The 17,846-nt window shown below is 44.4% G+C and overlaps 1 protein-coding gene across 1 annotated transcript in view; it reads left to right on the forward strand.

Annotated features, from left to right (window-relative positions):
• LOC310753758 (inositol polyphosphate 5-phosphatase OCRL-like) overlaps positions 1-17,579 on the forward strand; it is a gene marked incomplete at both ends in the record, with an annotated part of 91,039 nt that extends 73,460 nt beyond the window's left edge. Inside the window, 8 exon segments of the mRNA XM_083595102.1 lie at positions 803-1,006; positions 1,386-1,409; positions 14,908-14,962; positions 14,965-15,014; positions 15,538-15,622; positions 16,324-16,451; positions 17,269-17,380; positions 17,464-17,579. Coding sequence (XP_083451228.1) covers positions 803-1,006; positions 1,386-1,409; positions 14,908-14,962; positions 14,965-15,014; positions 15,538-15,622; positions 16,324-16,451; positions 17,269-17,380; positions 17,464-17,579 — 774 coding nt within the window.
• Between the last annotated feature and the right edge of the window lie 267 nt (positions 17,580-17,846).

Consider the following 17,846-nt stretch of genomic DNA (forward strand, 5'->3'; position numbering starts at 1 on the left):
ACGGCTAATGGTGGATTCCCTCCGAACTCCGGAGGGAATCGGCTCTTCAGGAGCGGGGTCTTGCCGCTGCGGTGACGCGGGGACCCTTAGAAATCACAGGCGGGGAAGCCTGTGAACCTGGTGACTCGGCGGGCACCATTTGCGTCCCCCCCGACCCGTGAAGAAGCCTTTTTAAAGGCAGAAGGCTTCCGCGCAGGGAGAGTAGGCGGAGACTAGGCGTCAGAGAGCTTCTTTGCTGGAAGAAGTTCAAGAAACGCCCACTGACGGATTCTGCCAGCGATTGAGACAGCCACGGGTGAGTGGCTGTCTGGACAGAAAGAGTTCACCCAGGTAACGCAGCCAGGTGTGGCGCCGATTTACGCACGAGCAACCCCTAGAACCATTACAATATAGAACTAGCCAAACTTTTAAAAACTCAATGAAATGTAAACTAAAAAAGAAAGTTACATTGGGGGCGCAAAAATCCTTTCCCTTTTTATATTCTTTTGTTAGGATCACTTTCTCTCACCCCCCAGTATCCTGTCACCATCTTCTGTGCAGCTGCTGCTTTGGAGGACTAGAGAGGAAAGTGGGGTGGGGGTGGGAACTGAGTCGCTTCTTTTCCTAATTCTTGAAGTTAAGGTTTCCCCCATACACCTGTGAGAACAGGAAGCTGTACTAGATGGGCCATTGGCCTGATCCCGCAGCCTCCTATTGTGTCCTTCTGTTCAATTCTTCACCGTCTTAACTTTCAATTTACAGACAAGCCAACTTGGCTGTGCCAAAGAATGTATCTACCTGACCTCCTCCCGTTTTAGGTGAGACGGTGGACATTGCCCTGGATGTGTACGTCAGCAAGGAAGAGAAGATTGAGGCTATCTTTGTCCTTCACCTTGACCGTGGCAAGGACTATTTCCTCATCATCAGTGGGAGCTACCTACCAAGCTGCTTCGGGACCTCCTTGGAAGCCTTGTGCTGGATGAGGCAGCCGATTGGCGAAGTTCCCGTCACCAGACTTATTGACCTGGTAGGGAAAGGCGTTGATTTACCTGGCAGGTTCATGTGCTGGATGTCTACCCTTCCCACTCTGCTTGCCTGCTTGAAAAACAGCTGCTCTTCCACTCAGAAATGTGGGGGCTGGGGGTCCTCCACTGCATTCAGCTTCAGCTTCTGTAGCTGTGCATCCGCTTCCTGTGTGCTGTTCATGCCCTTTGTTTGCCTTGACTGAGTCATCCCAGGTTCTGGTCCTCCCACCTGCCCTTTCGCAGGGCCACTGAACCGTGTGCATTTCCCTGCCATCTGCCCAGATACTGTTCAGCCAACGGGCTGTTTCTTTCTCTTCTCAGGGCCTGTGCCATTAACACCCTTGGTTGTCTTTTGCTCTTGCCTTCCTCCTCTGATCTCAGGGAGAAGACAGCTTCCTAGAAAAGGTAACAGTTGGTTTGCTATCCTCTAGATGTTCTTGTAGCGGGCTCAAATCAGGTACAGGCAACGCCCCGTTTACACGGGGGTTGCGTTCCGAGGTACCGTGCGTTTAAATGAAATTGCGTATATTGGGGACAGCATTGGAAAAGCCTGCAAACACCCTCTAAACTTCCGGAAACCCTTTTGAAAGGCCTTTTGAAAACCAGCAGCCTCCCTGCAAAACTCCTTGCTCCAACTCTCCACAGGCCTGAAAGGTCGGTGCCAAAGCTCCTGGGAGGGAGTCGAGATGCTGTTTCCATGCCACTTTGCCGCTTTTGTGCTCTTGGGGGGGCAAATTTTTGCTCCTTCAAGTGCCCCTTCCAGCTTTGCGGCAGTGTGCATGTGCCTCGAAGGCACGTAAATGGAGTTGCCCTTGTCAACGATCAGCAGCTGCTCCATGCAGTGGCAGCTGGTCCCTTAGGGCAAACCAGGCACTACCCCACCAACCTGACTTTCCTCTCAGGCAACCCGCACCTGCCTGCCTTCTGACTCAAATCCAGTCCAGGTGGTGGCTCTAGCTCTCTGCTTTGGTCTCTTCCCTAGTCTCAACGTGGCCCTTGTAGAACTCGGCAGAGGAGAACGGAGACGAAACCAGAATTTGCCATCACTGCTTGTCACTGATTTTGCGCTGCTTGACTCTGGGTCCGCTTGCGATTGGCAGCCCGGGAGGCAGAAAGCCCAGTCTCATGATGCAGGCGCCAGCCCCCTCTGGCCCCAAGAGCCAGTTTTCTCCTTGTCTCTGTGCTCAGCAACTGCTGCACAGACTATGCCACTCTGGCTTACTCTTACCACCTGAGCACTGGCATTTGGGAAGCGGTAGTGGCTGCTTTGGGGTGGCTCAGGGAAATGTCACTCCTCTCGAAATCATATCTACTTGGGTGTATTATCCTAGCCACAAGGAGACAGTGGTGACTGTCAATTTGGACAGCTGTAGACATTTAGAATCATGGAGGATATGTTTATCAGTGGCTACCGGTCAGGGCTATTTCTTGCCACTATTATCACAAACCACATGCTTTTGTTTACCAGTTTCTGGGGAACATTATGGACAGAGTGCTATTGTCCCCATGTCCCTATGGACTCCCAAGGGCATGTGGTTGGCCATTGTGGGAACAAAATGCATAGCTGTCAAGTGTCCCTTATTTGAAGGGACAGTCCCTTATTCCAGCGCCATGTCCCGCTGCTGTCCCTTATTGATGGATGTCCCTTAAATGATGTCCCTTAAATTTCAAAGGAAGCAGCTCCTCTCCCTCCCTCCCTGCCGGTCAGGGAGGAGGGAGGCTCCAACTGTGTTGCTTGGCTGTGTTGCTCACCCAATAAGAAGTCTAAGAACGACTGGGGGGTGGAGCTTGCATGCCTTGTGTGTGGCTAGTTAATGCAAGCTGAGGGGGTTTTTGAATGCTGGACGCCATTTTGTTGCACGTGCTGCTGCAAACTTTGCAGTGCAAAGCCAGGCCGGGGAGCCATCTTAAGTTGAGGCTGCATAGGCCTTGTGGTGCATGTGATTCAGATTCTATTCAGTTGAACCTCTGGTTACAAAGTTGGTTGGACGGTGTTCTCGAAGCTACCAGCGTGAGTTTGTTTTTTTAAAAAATAAATTTTTATTGGAGTTTTACAAAAGAGAAAAATAAAAATTCACAGAATAAAAAAATCCACAGATAAAAATAAACATTACAAAAAAGAAAACACAAAAGATACACAAAAAACAGCTAGTTAAGAAAAAAAAGAAATTTGATAAAAAAAATTTAAAAAAATCCATTTTTCTCAGTATCCTCAATTTCATATGCTTATGTCCTTGACCTCCTCACACCTCCCCCTTTTGTGTTCCCATTTGCATACTTAATTCAGCAAATTCTTCCCCTTTTTTCAAATATTTTAACTTTATACCATAACATATTATACCTCGATATTTTCAACCATTTATCAATACATTTTTTACATGATCTTATTAACTTTTGTCACTAGTTACCACTTATTACCAATCCAAGCATAATTTTAACATTCATTAATTTTACAGTATTTCTGAAGATAGTCTTTAAATTTCTTCCAGTCTTCTTCCACCAACTCTTCTCCCAGGTCTCGGATTCTGCCAGTCATTTCCGCCAGTTCCATATAGTCCATCAGCTTCATCTGCCACTCTTCCAGAGTGGGTAGCTCTTGTGTCTTCCAATACTTTGCGATGAGAATTCTTGCTGCTGTTGTTGCATACATAAAGAAAGTTCTGTCCTTCTTTGGCACCAATATTTCTTGGAGTTTTATGAAGAAAAATCTTCAGGGGATGGGGGTGGGCCAAGGGTTTGAAAATGGTATAAGTGCAATTTACTCAGAACAAAAGGCTAAATTAATTGTTAACAATGTGGTGACAGAGGGATTTAAGATAGAGAAAGGTACACGACAAGGCTGCCCAATTTCCCCATTGTTGTTTATTTCAGTCCTGGAGGTACTATTGAACATGATTAGAAGGGACTGTCTGATTAAAGGCATTCAGGTCGGAGCTAAGCAATATAAATTGAAAGCATTCGCAGATGACCTAGTTTTAACATTACAGGAGCCAGAATCTAGTTTGAAAAGAGTTTTGGAAGTGATTCAAGAATTTGGGCAGGTGGCTGGTTTTAAGTTGAACAAGTCAAAAACTAAAGTTCTTGAGAAAAATTTAACACCGATTGAGAAAGAAAGGTTTCAGAAGGAGACAGGCCTAACAATAGTAAAGAAAGTTAAATATTTGGGGGTTAATATGACCGCTAAGAATTTAAACTTATTTAAGGATAATTATGAGAAATGTTGGTTGGAAGTAAAGAAAGATTTAGAGATATGGTCAAACCTGAAGCTATCCTTGTTGGGTAGAATTGCGGCTATTAAGATGAATGTATTGCCAAAGATGTTATTTTTGTTTCAATCTTTGCAAATCCTGGACAAGATGGACTGTTTCAAGAAGTGGCAGCGAGATATTTCTAGATTTGTCTGGCAGGGCAAGAAGCCCAGAATAAAATTTAAAATATTAACTGATGTTAAAGAAAGAGGTGGATTTGCCCTGCCAGACCTGAAACTTTATTATGAATCGGCCGCATTTTGTTGGCTGAAAGAATGGCTGCTTCTTGAGAACACAGACATTTTGGATCTAGAAGGTTTTAATAATGTTTTTGGATGGCATGCATATTTGTGGTACGACAAGGTTAAAGCTCATAAAGCATTTAAAAACCATATTGTCAGGAAAGCATTGTTTAATGTTTGGCTAAGATATAAAGACTTACTGGAGAATAAAACCCCAAGGTGGTTGTCACCAATGGAAGCAAAGGTACTGAAAAAGTCCAATATGGAGGCCAAATGGCCGAAATATTGGGAAATATTGGAACAAGAAGGAGATAAATTGAAATTGCAGAGTTTTGAGAAACTAAAAGACAAGGTGCGAGATTGGCTGCATTATTTTCAAATAAGAGAGGCTTACAACTTGGATAGGAAAATAGGTTTCCAGGTGGAAAAGTCAAAACTGGAAACTGAATTGTTAGAACCCAAAACTAAAACACTCTCAAGAATGTATAACTTGCTGCTAAAATGGAATACGCAGGATGAGACAGTTAAATCTGCCATGATTAAATGGGCACAAGATGTTGGTCATAACATTATGTTTGCTGACTGGGAACAGTTGTGGACCACAGGTATGAAATTTACGGCATGTAATGCCCTAAGAGAGAATATTATGAAAATGATATACAGGTGGTACATGACACCAGTCAAGCTTGCAAAAATCTATCATTTGCCCGATAATAAATGTTGGAAGTGTAAGGAAAATGAACGAAGCTACCAGCGTGAGTTTGACCAGACTGCACGAGGACAGGAAGACTGGAGTGCCTGGAACAGTTGAGGCTGCAGGTCCCTTATTTTGGCTGCTGGTCCCTTATTTTCAAGACTGCTGGTCCCTTATTTTCAAATCTGTAAGTTGACAGCTATGACAAAATGCTGATCTAACCCAGCAAGGCTCCTGTGTTCTTTAGCATGCACCAGCTACTCTTGCACTAAGACTCTGATACAGCATGTGTCATTCCCCACACCAATACACACACACACCCTCTCTCTCTCTCTCTCTCAAGACAGGGGTGGGGAGTATTGGCGGCGGGGGAGGGGGGATGAACTGGGTCCTAAACAACAGCTGCCCTGGGGATGAGGGGATCAAATTCTCCATCCTTGCCAACTCCTTTTAGTGATGGGCTGCTTGCCATTGCTGTGCTCCTAAAGCTCTCTTGCTCCCCCCTCCTCTCTTTCTCTTTCTCTTGAATGTGGTAGCTTGAGATAGAACTAACCACCCTGAACATTTCTGGAGAGGAAGATGGGAAGGAGGCCGGAGGCATGGTTCACCAGCTGCTTTGTGCTGCATTGCCCATACAAAGTCGTGGGCTGGGGCTCCAGCTGTTGCTCAGTTTCTACCACTGCCTCTGCAACGTGCTCTAGACAAGGGGTGGTGAACATGTGACCCCATCATCTCATCCTGCTGGCTGGGGCTGCAGCCCATCAACCTATGAAGGCCCATCCATGTTCTGTTGCTGTTTTTGTTACTTATTTCCTGCCCTTCACCCTAAGGTCCCAGGGCAGGTTCCAACAATTTAAATAAAATGTTAGAAGAAGAGAAGTTTGGATTTGATATCCCGCTTTATCACTACCCGAAGGAGTCTCAAAGCGGCTAACATTCTCCTTTACCTTCCTCCCCAACAAACACTCTGTGAGGCGAGTGGGGCTGAGAGACTTCAGAGAAGTGTGACTGGCCCAAGGTCACCCAGCAGCTGCATGTGGAGGAGCGGAGACGCAAACCCGGTTCCCCAGATTACATAATCAATTCAGCAAATCCTTACCCTCTTTCATTTATCTTAACTCTATATCATAACATATTGTAACTCTATATTTTCATCCATTTATCAATTCACTTTTGCATATTCTTATTAACTTTTGTTGCTGAATACCACTTATTGCCAATCCGAACATAATTTTAACATTCATTAATTTTACAATATTTCTGAAGATAGTCTTTAAATTTCTTCCAGTCTTCCTCCACCACCTCTTCTCCCAAGTCTCGGATTCTGCCAGTCATTTCCGCCAATTCCATATAGTCCATCATCTTCATCTGCCACTCTTCCAGGGTGGGTAGATCTTGTGTCTTCCAATACTTTGCAATAAGTATTCTTGCTGCTGTTGTTGCATACATAAAGAAAGTTCTGTCCTTCTTTAGCACCAATTGGCCGACAATGCCCAGAAGGAAGGCCTCTGGTTTCTTCAGGAAGGTATATTTAAATACCTTTTTCATTTCATTATATATCATCTCCCAGAAAGCCTTGATTCTTGGGCACGTCCACCAAAGGTGAAAGAATGTACCTTCAATTTCTTTACATTTCCAACATTTATTATCGGGCAAATGATATATTTTTGCAAGCTTGACTGGGGTCATGTACCACCTGTATATCATTTTCATAATATTCTCTCTTAAGGCATTACATGCCGTAAATTTCATACCTGTGGTCCACAACTGTTCCCAGTCAGCAAACATGATGTTATGACCGATATCCTGTGCCCATTTAATCATTGCAGATTTAACCGTTTCATCCTGCGTATTCCATTTTAACAGCAAGTTATACATTCTTGAAAGTATCTTAGTTTTGGGATCTAACAGTTCTGTTTCTAATTTTGATTTTTCCACCTGAAAGCCAATTTTTTTGTCCAAATTATAGGCCTCTCTTATTTGATAATAATGAAGCCAATCTCGCACTTTATCTTTTAATTTCTCAAAACTCTGCAATTTCAATTTGTCTCCTTCTTGTTCCAATATTTCCCAATATTTCGGCCATTTGGCCTCCATATTGAGCTTTTTCTGAGCCTTCGCTTCCATTGGTGACAACCACCTTGGGGTTTTGTTTTCCAATAAGTCTTTGTATCTTATCCGACATTGAACAATGCTTTCCTGACAATATGGTTTTTAAATGCTTTATGTGCTTTAACCTTGTCGTACCACAAATATGCATGCCATCCAAAAACGTTGTTAAAACCTTCTAGGTCCAAAATGTCTGTGTTCTCAAGAAGCAGCCAGTCTTTCAACCAGCAGAATGCTCCTGATTCATAGTAAAGTTTAAGGTCTGGCAGGGCAAATCCGCCTCTTTCCTTTGCATCAGTTAATATTTTAAATTTTATTCTAGGCTTCTTGCCCTGCCAGACAAATCTAGAAATGTCTCTCTGCCACTTCTTGAAACAGTCCATCTTGTCCAAAATTTGCAGGGATTGAAACAAAAATAACATTTTTGGCAATACATTCATCTTTATAGCTGCAATTCGGCCCAACAAGGAAAGCTTCAAATTTGACCATATTTCTAAGTCTTTTTTCACTTCTGTCCAACATTTCTCATAGTTATCTTTAAATAAGTTTAAGTTCTTAGCAGTCATATTAACCCCCAAGTATTTTACTTTCTTAGCTAATGTTAAACCAGTCTCCTTCTGAAACCTCTCTTTCTCAATTGGTGTTAAGCTTTTCTCAAGAACTTTAGTTTTTGACTTGTTCAGTTTAAATCCTGCCACATGACCAAATTCTTTTTTTTTTTAAATGAAATATTTATTAGGATTTTCAAATTCAATACAAAAGAAGTCAGAAAAAAACCAAAAAAATTACAAAAATATAAAAAAGGAGAAATTTAAAAACACATAAAATTTACCATTCCATATTTTCATTACCATATTTCCCAGACTTCCCCACACCTCCCCTTCTTGCATTCCAATTCAAATTGTTTGTTCAACAAGTTCTTATACCCAATTTTTAACCTTTTTATATTTAATTCATTTTTTTAACTTATTTTAACTTATAAACATCAATATTTGTACCTCAATACTCAAATCTTTTTCCTAAAGTCGACCCTGATTCCATTCCACGAATTTCCCAATTTTCATATTAATAACCAAACAAAGAAAAAAAAAGACAAATCATAATTATACACCCTTTGGATTCTCAAACCCCACCACCCCCTTTCCCGGTTCCGATCCCCAACAAATGTCCAATTTTAATCTTCTATCAGCCTGGAGATCTCACGTCCGAGGCTCTTAATTCTCTCTCAGTTCCTCTCTGCCGGTCTTTTTGATAGTCCTTAATATTAAACTCCAAATTTCGGAGGAGCTCTGTCTCAATAAAATCCAAATTTCTTCCAGCCAGACCTCCATACTTAAAAGCAAGGTCCAACAGTCCAATTGTCACCAAGACTCCAGCTTCCACTTTAATCAAATTTGTAATCCATAGATCTTCAGGTCTCCACACAAAGGAATCTCTCCATTCTTCCTTCACCAATTTAATCCAGGATTTCATCATCCAGTACTTATTTTCCTTTGTAATCATCCTGTCAGGCCTTTGGTTTGATTTTCTGTTTCCCTTTTTGAGCATGATGTCAGGTCTCTGGCTCTCCTTTGTCATTTGCAAGGTTACAGCTCCTCCTTCCTTCTCCTCAGAAACAACATATATCTCTTTCTCCACACTTTCAGAATTCTCAAAATCCTCTTTTTGTCCAGCTGCATGGGCTTCCTGAGTCAAGTCCTTATCAAGTTCCGTAATGTTATTTACTTTTAAATTCAAGGTTGTTACATTTGTAGACAAAACCTCAATTTGGCCTTGTAACTTTCCCAGGAGAACAAATATTCTGTCCAGCCCAGCCTGAATTTTCCCTTTTCCAGCCATTCTTGTAATGTCCCAAATCCTCCTCTAGAGGGATTTAGTAACTTAGTATTCTTTCCAGTTAAAATCCAAAAGTCAGGTTAATTTGTATCCGTTCTTACTTATTTTCAAGAAAATATAACCAAGTTGCAGCAACTGTATCCAGCAGAGACAGCAGAAACAAAGTTCTCTTTTTCCTTTTTGACAGCTAAATTTGACAGCTGTCAAACTTCTCTATATCTCCTCAGCAGGCTCTCTCGCGGATCACTCCCGGGTCCGGGGGGGGGGGGTGGAACTTCAACTCTCAAAATTAACTCTTATCCTCCAGCACAATTTCTTATACTTATATCGCCAAATCGTGAAATTGATATCTTTTATCGAAAAGACAATTCTCTCGACTTTAGTTAACTAGTCCTTGCTTTAGATCTTTTGCAAGGCGGGGAGGCGGACTTCCTGTTTGCACCTTCCCCGATCGTGCCAAATTCCAAAGAAATTTTCTTTAAAAATCCAATTTCCGTACTACTCACGGGTTGTTACTTTTAGGGTCTGATTGTTCACAGGAAGAAGTCAGCGCCCTCCAACCATGGCTCACGGCTTCACTCCCCAGGAGAAGCAGTCGACTCTCAGCACCGCGCCGCTCACCCCGTCCCCCGTTCCAAAGCCTTTAAAAAGGCTTCTTCACGGGTCGGGGGGGACGCAAATGGTGCCCGCCGAGTCACCAGGTTCACAGGCTTCCCCGCCTGTGATTTCTAAGGGTCCCCGCGTCACCGCAGCGGCAAGACCCCGCTCCTGAAGAGCCGATTCCCTCCGGAGTTCGGAGGGAATCCACCATTAGCCGTTCGCGCTAACCCGGAAGTCCTCCACATGACCAAATTCTTGAATCAGTTCTAATACTCTTTTCGTACTAGATTCTGGCTCCTGTAACGTCAAAACTAAGTCATCTGCAAAAGCCTTCAATTTGTATTGTTTGGCTCCGACCTGAATACCTTTAATCAGACGGTCCCTTCTAATCATATTTAACAAAACCTCCAGGACTGAAATAAAAAGCAGTGGGGAGATTGGGCAACCTTCTCGTGTACCTTTCTCTATCTTAAATTCCTCTGTCACCACGTTGTTAACAATTAATTTAGCCTTTTGTTCTGAATAAATTGCACTTATACCATTTTCAAACCCTTGGCCAACCCCCATCCCCTGAAGATTTTTCTTCATAAAACTCCAAGAAATATTGTCAAAGGCTTTCTCCGCATCTATAAAAATTAAAACTGCTTTGGTATTTATGTTCACTTGCAACTTCTCCAAAATATTAATTATATTCCTCGTGTTGTCTGACAAGTGTCTACCTGGAAGAAAGCCAGCTTGGTCCTTATGAATTTCTTCCACTAATACTTTTTTTAACCTGTTAGCCAAAATGTCAGCAAATATTTTGTAATCCACATTGAGCAGGGATATGGGGCGGTAGTTCTTAAGTTGCGTCTTCTCAGACTCAGTTTTCGGTATAAGTGAAATGTAGGCTTCCTGCCACGACTCCGGTGCCTTTTTCCCCTCTAAAATTTCATTGCAAACCTCCTTTAGTGGCCGAATTAACCAATCTTTCAAAGATCTGTAGTATTTGGAGGTTAAACCATCTGGCCCTGGAGATTTACCCAACTGCATATTCTGAATGGCACCTTCCACCTCCTGTTCTGTAATTTTGTGACTCAACATTATCTTATTTTCCTGAGAGATTTTTTGTAGTCCATTTGTTCTTAAAAATTGGTCTAAATCAGTCTCTTTCTGTGGCCCTTGTGTATATAGTTGTTTAAAATATCTCTGGAAACACTTTCTAATTTCCAATGGATTCTGAATGTTCTTTCCATCTACATGCAAATTTGTAATGGTGTTTAATTTTTGTCTTTTCTTCATCTGCCAAGCTAGCAGTTTCCCACATTTATTAGCCGATTCAAATGTCTTTTGTCTCATCTGCTTAATTTTCCATTCCACTTCCTGATTTATCATTTTCATATATTGTACTTGATGTAACTTAATTTCTCTCAGAATCTCTTGCGATTTTGGTTTCGCTCTTAGTTTCTTCTCTCCCTCTTTTATTTTCCCCAAAATTTTATCTTTTTTCTCATTTTGAGTTCTTTTCTTTATTGCATTCTGTTGAATCAGAAACCCTCTCATAACCGCTTTGCTTGCGTCCCAGATTGTTCTTTTTTCAACCGTAGTATTCAAATTTATCTCAAAATAGTCTCTCAAGGTTTTTTGGGCCTTCTTGATAACCTCTTGATCTCTGAATAAGGTGTCATTCATCCTCCATCTGAAGGAACCAATTGGTGTTAATTTCATCTCCATCTTCACCGCATTATGGTCGGAGCAAGTTTTTGGGCAAATTTCCACTTTTCGAGTCTTAGGTGCCAGTCCTCTAGTTATCCATATTTGGTCAATTCTTGTCCAAGTCATATTGGCTTCAGAGAAGAATGTTCCCTCTCTTCCAAGGGGGTTCTTAGTTCTCCAAATGTCAATCAAGTCCATATTGTCAGTCAGTTCAAAAAAGGTTTTTGGTAGTCTGCCATCTTTGGTTACCACCTGTCTCTGCGACTTATCCATGTTTGTGGATACCACTCCATTCATATCTCCCATCATAATAATGTTATAGTCCATATAGTCCAACAATGTCTCATGCAATTTCTTAAAGAATTCAGACTTCCCCTCATTTGGTGCATAAATTCCTACAATCAAAAATTTCTCTCCTTGTGATTGAATCTCAATTGCAACAATTCTTCCTTGTTCATCTTTAAAAACAAATTTCGGTGATAGACTCTCTTTGGCGTAGATAACGACTCCTCTCTTTTTAACTTTGTCCGATGAAATAAATTCTTGACCCAGTCTTTTATTAATTAGAACTTTCCTATGGAGCCTTATCACATGGGTTTCCTGTAAGAAGAAGAAGAAGAAGAAGAAGAAGAGTTTGGACTTGATATCCCACCTTTCACTCCCCTTCAGGAGTCTAAAAGCGGCTAACAATCTCCTTTCCCTTCCTCCCCCACAACAAACACTCTGTGAGGTGAGTGGGGCTGAGAGACTTCAAAGAAGTGTGACTGGCCCAAGGTCACCCAGCAGCTGCATGTGGAGGAGCGGAGACACGAACCCGGTTCCCCAGATTACGAGACTACCGCTCTTAACCACTACACCACACTGGCTCTCTGTAAACAAATTAAGTCCAGTTGTTCCTTTTTCAATAAATGGAATACTTTCTTCCTCTTCTCCGGGGAGTTAAAACCATGAATGTTCCAACTTAGTAATTGCAGAGACATGATGTGTTTATTCTATTTTCCTCCAACTGCTCCCAAAAGCTCTTCTTGTTCTGACGGTGGTATCCCTTTTTTTGATTTGTACAATCCCAAAGGTAGTGGTGCTGTGTCTAAAACTCCTGGTCTCAGGGCTCTTAACTCTTCTAGTGCTTCTTTTTGTAAGTCTTCTTCGTAGTCTCTCAAAAATTTTTCCTTATCTTCCACTGATCTAATTTTGAACTTTTTCCCTTTATAGGTAAAAGATAATCCCTGGGGGAATTCCCATCTAAAGACAATGCTGTTTCTTCTCAGTAGGGCCACCAAGTCTCCGTAGTTGGTTCTCAGGTCCAAAAGATATTTCGGTATATCCTTAAAAATCTCGACTCTCGAATCGTTAATCTCCAAGGTCTTCTGAAAGTGTGCACTCAATATTTTATCCCTCTCTTCTTTCGTTCGGAGGGTAACCAAACAGTCTCTCACCCTGTTCTTTCTCCCTCCTCTTCCAAGTCTAAAGGCGCTCACTATCTTAAAGTCTTTTTCCAGCTCCAAATTCCAAAATTTCCCAAATTCCTGTGTAAGATAGTCGCTCAGATTATCTTTTTCAAGTTCCGGCACGGCCCTGATCCTCAGGTTTGTCTGTTTCTCCTTCAATTCAATCATAGACAATAAAGACTGATGGTCCCCAATCTGTTTACGCATAGGTTTTATTTCTTCCTCCACAGCCGCTACTTTTTCTTTTGCTTCCTCAGCTATTTTTCGAGTAGACGCAGATTCTTCCAGCAGTTTTTCAATAGATTTTGTATTTGAATTAATGCTGGCAGTATTCCCGTCAATTTTATTTGATTGTTCTGTAACTTGTTTACTTAGGCCTTCCAATTTCTCATAAATTTTATTTAATACAGAAGTAAATTCCCCTTCTGAGGCCATTCCTTTTGGTTCAACTTCTGCCAGATCTTCCTCCTGTGTCACAGGAAGGCCGGGTACAGATGCTCTACGTTGCTGGGAAACAGCACTGGGCTGCTGCACTCTGACCTTGCCTGATCTTGTTGCTCTTTGTTCAGTCATCCCCCTTTATCTTGAGTCAAGGTCAGATCTTACCGTGGAAATTCCCTAATGTCCACAGTGGAAAATTCCCCCAACTAAATGCACAACTTCAATATTCCTCTAGGGGGACACTGTAGCAGCCATAAAATTCACAATAGAAAAGTCTTTTCTAACTTTCCATGTCCCCTTCAATAAAAACATGCAACAGTTTCCAGTCCAAAGAAGACTCTCAAAATGTATCTCCCTTGCAGAGTTAATCATTAAAAAGTTACAATGTCCATAAGTAGTGCGAGTCCCAATGTAGCAGTTCTCATAAGCCTGGCAGTCCGTTCCCAAGAGTTTCAACAGAAAAAAAGAAAGAAAGTTTTACCTCTATTTTTCCCAGAAGAAATAAAGTTACTTTCCCTCTTCCCCCCCTCTCCCAATCTGGGGGGGGGGAGTTCTTTCGCTTTGATGTTTCGATTTAAGACTTTAAAAGCTCCGCTTTCCAAGTATTAGCATAGAAACGTCTTTGCTTTGATCTGTTACAGAAACGGGAGGCGGACTTCCTGTTTACACCTTCCCGCTTCAGTGCCAAATTAACGCCTTTTTTCTTCTTCAAGTCCAATCTTTTAATTTCACCTACTCACGGGTAGTAGTTTAGCAGCCGAATTGTCACAGGAAAAAGGTCAGCGCTCTCCGGCAACAGCTACGCGGCTTCACCCCACAGAAGGAGCAATTGACTCTCAGCACCGCGCCTCCCGTTACGCTCCGGAGCCCCTTGCGGGGTTCCTTCGCTGATTCGGGGGGCGCAAATGGTGCCCGCCGAGTCCCACGCTCGCAGGCTCCTTCTGCCTGCGATTTCCGATCGGGTCTCCGCTTCGCCGTAGCGGATAGACCCACTTTCTGCGGGGCTTCTCCCTCTTACTCAGAAGGAGACCGCCATTGCCGTTGGCGCCGCCTCCGGAAGTCATATTTAGTAAGCTTTTGGGTGAACTGCACATCCGGAGTGGGAGGATTACTAGCTGCATATTAATAGGGGGAGGGGGAGCTTGGATTTGGGGTGCAAGCAATTTGTTTTTTGTTTCCCCACTCGAGATGCTTGCTGTGGCTAGGGCCGGGCGATATGTCAATATAGATATATTTTCAAATCAGCTTGAAATCTAGATAGTGAGACTGGTTTCATAATTTCTGACCTGGCAATATATTGCGAATCATGATGTGTGTGTGTACTATGCAAAAAACACCATGTGGGGGGAAACTGTGAAGCCAGACAATGCCTCTACATAGCTCCATCTTATTTCAGACATTGTGATATATTGGTGTATTGCAATGTTTAGCTAGTGATATATCACCGTGTTGAAAGCCAGCTATCGCCCAGCCCTAGTTGTGGCCTCAGAGGGCAAGACTTGTCCACCCAGCTGGAGCAAGGAAAGAATGCATACAGGCACACATTCTGTCAGGCTCTCATGCCAGTCCCGCTTGTCGTTGGACCTCCAGGAGAAGCAGTTTCTGGATATCGTACCCCAGGATGGTGATGACTCCACTGAGCGGCCAAGGAGATCTGGCTTTTGGTGGACCACCTCTTCAAGAATGCCTGCCACCAGGTGAGCTGAGGGGGACGGTACCATTGAAAGGATGGGTGTGGGCTGGAATCCAGTACCAGTTTTGAGGTGTGCAGGTTCCAAACCCCACAACTGATTTATATCTTAGCTACCGACTCGCTCTTACAAGCTCCTGCTGTGAGTATAGTGGCACCTTGGTGGAGCGGCAGCGGGTGGGACATCCAGCATATACTATTCCTTAGAACGGCTCAGAAGAACCCAAGTGTTCCCAACCATTGTCTGTCTATCCCTAGCAAAGCGGCTCTCTGAGACTGGCCACTAGAAGAAGCGGGGAATGATTTCACTCTCCCATTGCCCCAAATCAGGAGAAGGGTTGTAGGAATGCTACTGTGGAAAGCAGGTGGGATACAATTCTCAGCCCTTGTGCCAGCTCTCTTGGTGATGGGCTTCTCTCCATTGTGGCATTCCTCGACCTCACATTATGCACCCCAGGGCTGGATTGTTCTTCATGCTATCCAGGATGTACCTCATCCCTTCCGAACGCATGGGTGATACTCTGCTTCAGGAGGACCTCTTCCAGACCACGGGCACGCAGGACGAGCTGCAGGAGAGAATTGAGTGCCTGGACACCAGCATTCCCGAGACGATCCGTATCCTCTTTGGGGGACATTTTTGGGGAGCAGGGCTGCTTGGTGGTTTTCTTTCGCTCTTGGCTGGAGTGGACCTCACTTTTATATACCTGGTGGCTTAGGTTCCTAGGCCAGCCCATCCTTAAGGCTCTGGGACACAGCAAACTGAAATGCCCACAGTCAAGTCCAGTCATGCATCCAAACAGCTTCACAGCTTTAACCCCCATTTGAAAACATCAGCCTGGCTAGATAGAGCAGAGGTGGGGAACCTTGACAGGCCCGCAGGCCCCACATCTAGCATCATACGTGGTGTCAGATGTGGAGACAGGTAAAGACATGGCTGCAAAGGAGCTTCAAGGGTGCGTTCAATTGTTCTTTGGCAAGCAGGGTTTCTTGACCGCACTTTTGGAGTTGACCACTAGTATTTGTTGTTTGGATTGAAACCATGCCTGCAGAAGGACATTTCCTCGGCAGATCAGCTTTGCAGGCAGCTTCGTCAAGAGGGGAGGTGTGGGATAATTACAGTGGGATGGCTCAGCTGGTAGAGCGTGACACTCTTAATCTCAGGGCTGCGGGTTCAAGGTCCACCTTGCGCCAAAAGGGGGAACTTGCAAGGTGGGCCCAGATGTATAAGGACCAAGCTTCTTGCTTTGGACCAGCCTGGGAAGGAGGCAGGCTGCAGGTAACAGGACAGAACACTTCCCTTGCCAGGCTGTCAATAGCTGGCAGTGACCACTCGGTGGCCGAAGCTCTGCTCATCTTCCTGGAGGCAGTGCCAGAACCAGTCCTTTGCTATGAACTCTATCAGCGCTGCCTTGAGTGCTCACATGACAGCCACCTCTGTCGCCAGGTCGGCCCCAGAGCCCCATCTCTTCCTGGCTGGTCTGTGGTGTGTACAGAAGCATAGAATCAGAAGGGATTTCCAAAGTCATCTAGTCCAAATGTTGCCGCGAGTAACAGGAAATCCACTAAAACATCCCTGAAAGCCAGTAAACCGGCACACTGGCAGGAGGGCTAGTCTGGTCTGGGAAGCCTTGTTAACTGCAGAGGTTGCTGATGTCTCCTTTGATAACCATCCCTCTCGGTTGTGGAGGGTGGGTGGGGTGCGCACATGTTGCCTTTTTGCTTTCTGACCAGGACTTGTAACAATAGCCCACCTGTTTCAGTGAACCTTGCTTGAATTTCCAACTCAGGAAGCGGCCATATACTGGGCCATCTAGCTCAGTATTGTCGAAATTGACAAGCAGTGGCTCTCCAGGATTTCAGACAAGGGATGTTCCCTACCCTCCTGGGAGATGCTGGGGGTGGAGCCTGAGACTTTCTGCATGAAAAGCAGGTGGTTTACTGCAGAGCTATGGCCCTTCCCCCAAGATATCTCAGTTGGTAGAGCATAAGACTCTTCATCTCAGTGTCCTGAGTTCGAGTCCCACCTTAGGCATTGCAGGGGGTTCGATTAGTTAACCCTTGTGGTCCCTTCCGACTCTACAGTTGTATTGTTCCCCAAAGTTCCCAGCAGAGTTCTAGTCCGGTTACCATTTTAAACATTCTTTTTTTTTATGCCAGGTCTAAACCTGCAAACATAACAAGTACACCGTGCTAGTGATCCATGCCCCTCCTCTAGCAAAGCTCTGCACTGAAACTCCAAACCGCCCCTCCCTGTCTTGCAGGTGATCTGCCAGTTGCCGCGGTCGCACCAGAACGTGTTCCGCTTCGTGGTGGCTTTCCTGCGGGAGCTGCTGAAATACTCTGAGAGCAACAACGTCAATGGCAACATGCTAGGTAAGGCCTGTCTGTCCTGGCTGGGAGCTGGCCTTCCTCCTGCTCCCGCCTCCTTTCATGCAAATGTTTTCGCTTCCCTGCAGCCACCCTCTTCGCCAGCCTCCTGCTACGGCCTCTGCCCAACGTTCTGCCGAGTGCCATCGGCTTCCTCCTGGGCTTCCTGCTGGGGGCGGATGACTACGAAAGGTGCCAAGCGTGACTGGAGACGAAGTTGGGAGGGAAGAGGCAAGGCCCAGCCTCTGTTCTCTGGTGCCTGCCCTTCCCCTTGTGCCATCTTGCCATGTGCCAGCTCCCTTCCCTGTGCTTCGCCCTTTCCACCTTTTCCTCTTGACTCCTGACACGGTTGCACACTTGGCTTTCCACATGGTTCCAGGGCATTGGCAGCAGGTTCAGGGTGCTTGGGGAGGGACCCTGTTGGAGGACAGTCATTCCCCTGCCCATCCTACTACCACCACTGCTGCTCTCA

This window comes from Podarcis filfolensis (genome assembly GCF_964270895.1).
Source record: "Podarcis filfolensis genome assembly, chromosome: W".
Lineage (NCBI taxonomy): Eukaryota > Metazoa > Chordata > Lepidosauria > Squamata > Lacertidae > Podarcis > Podarcis filfolensis.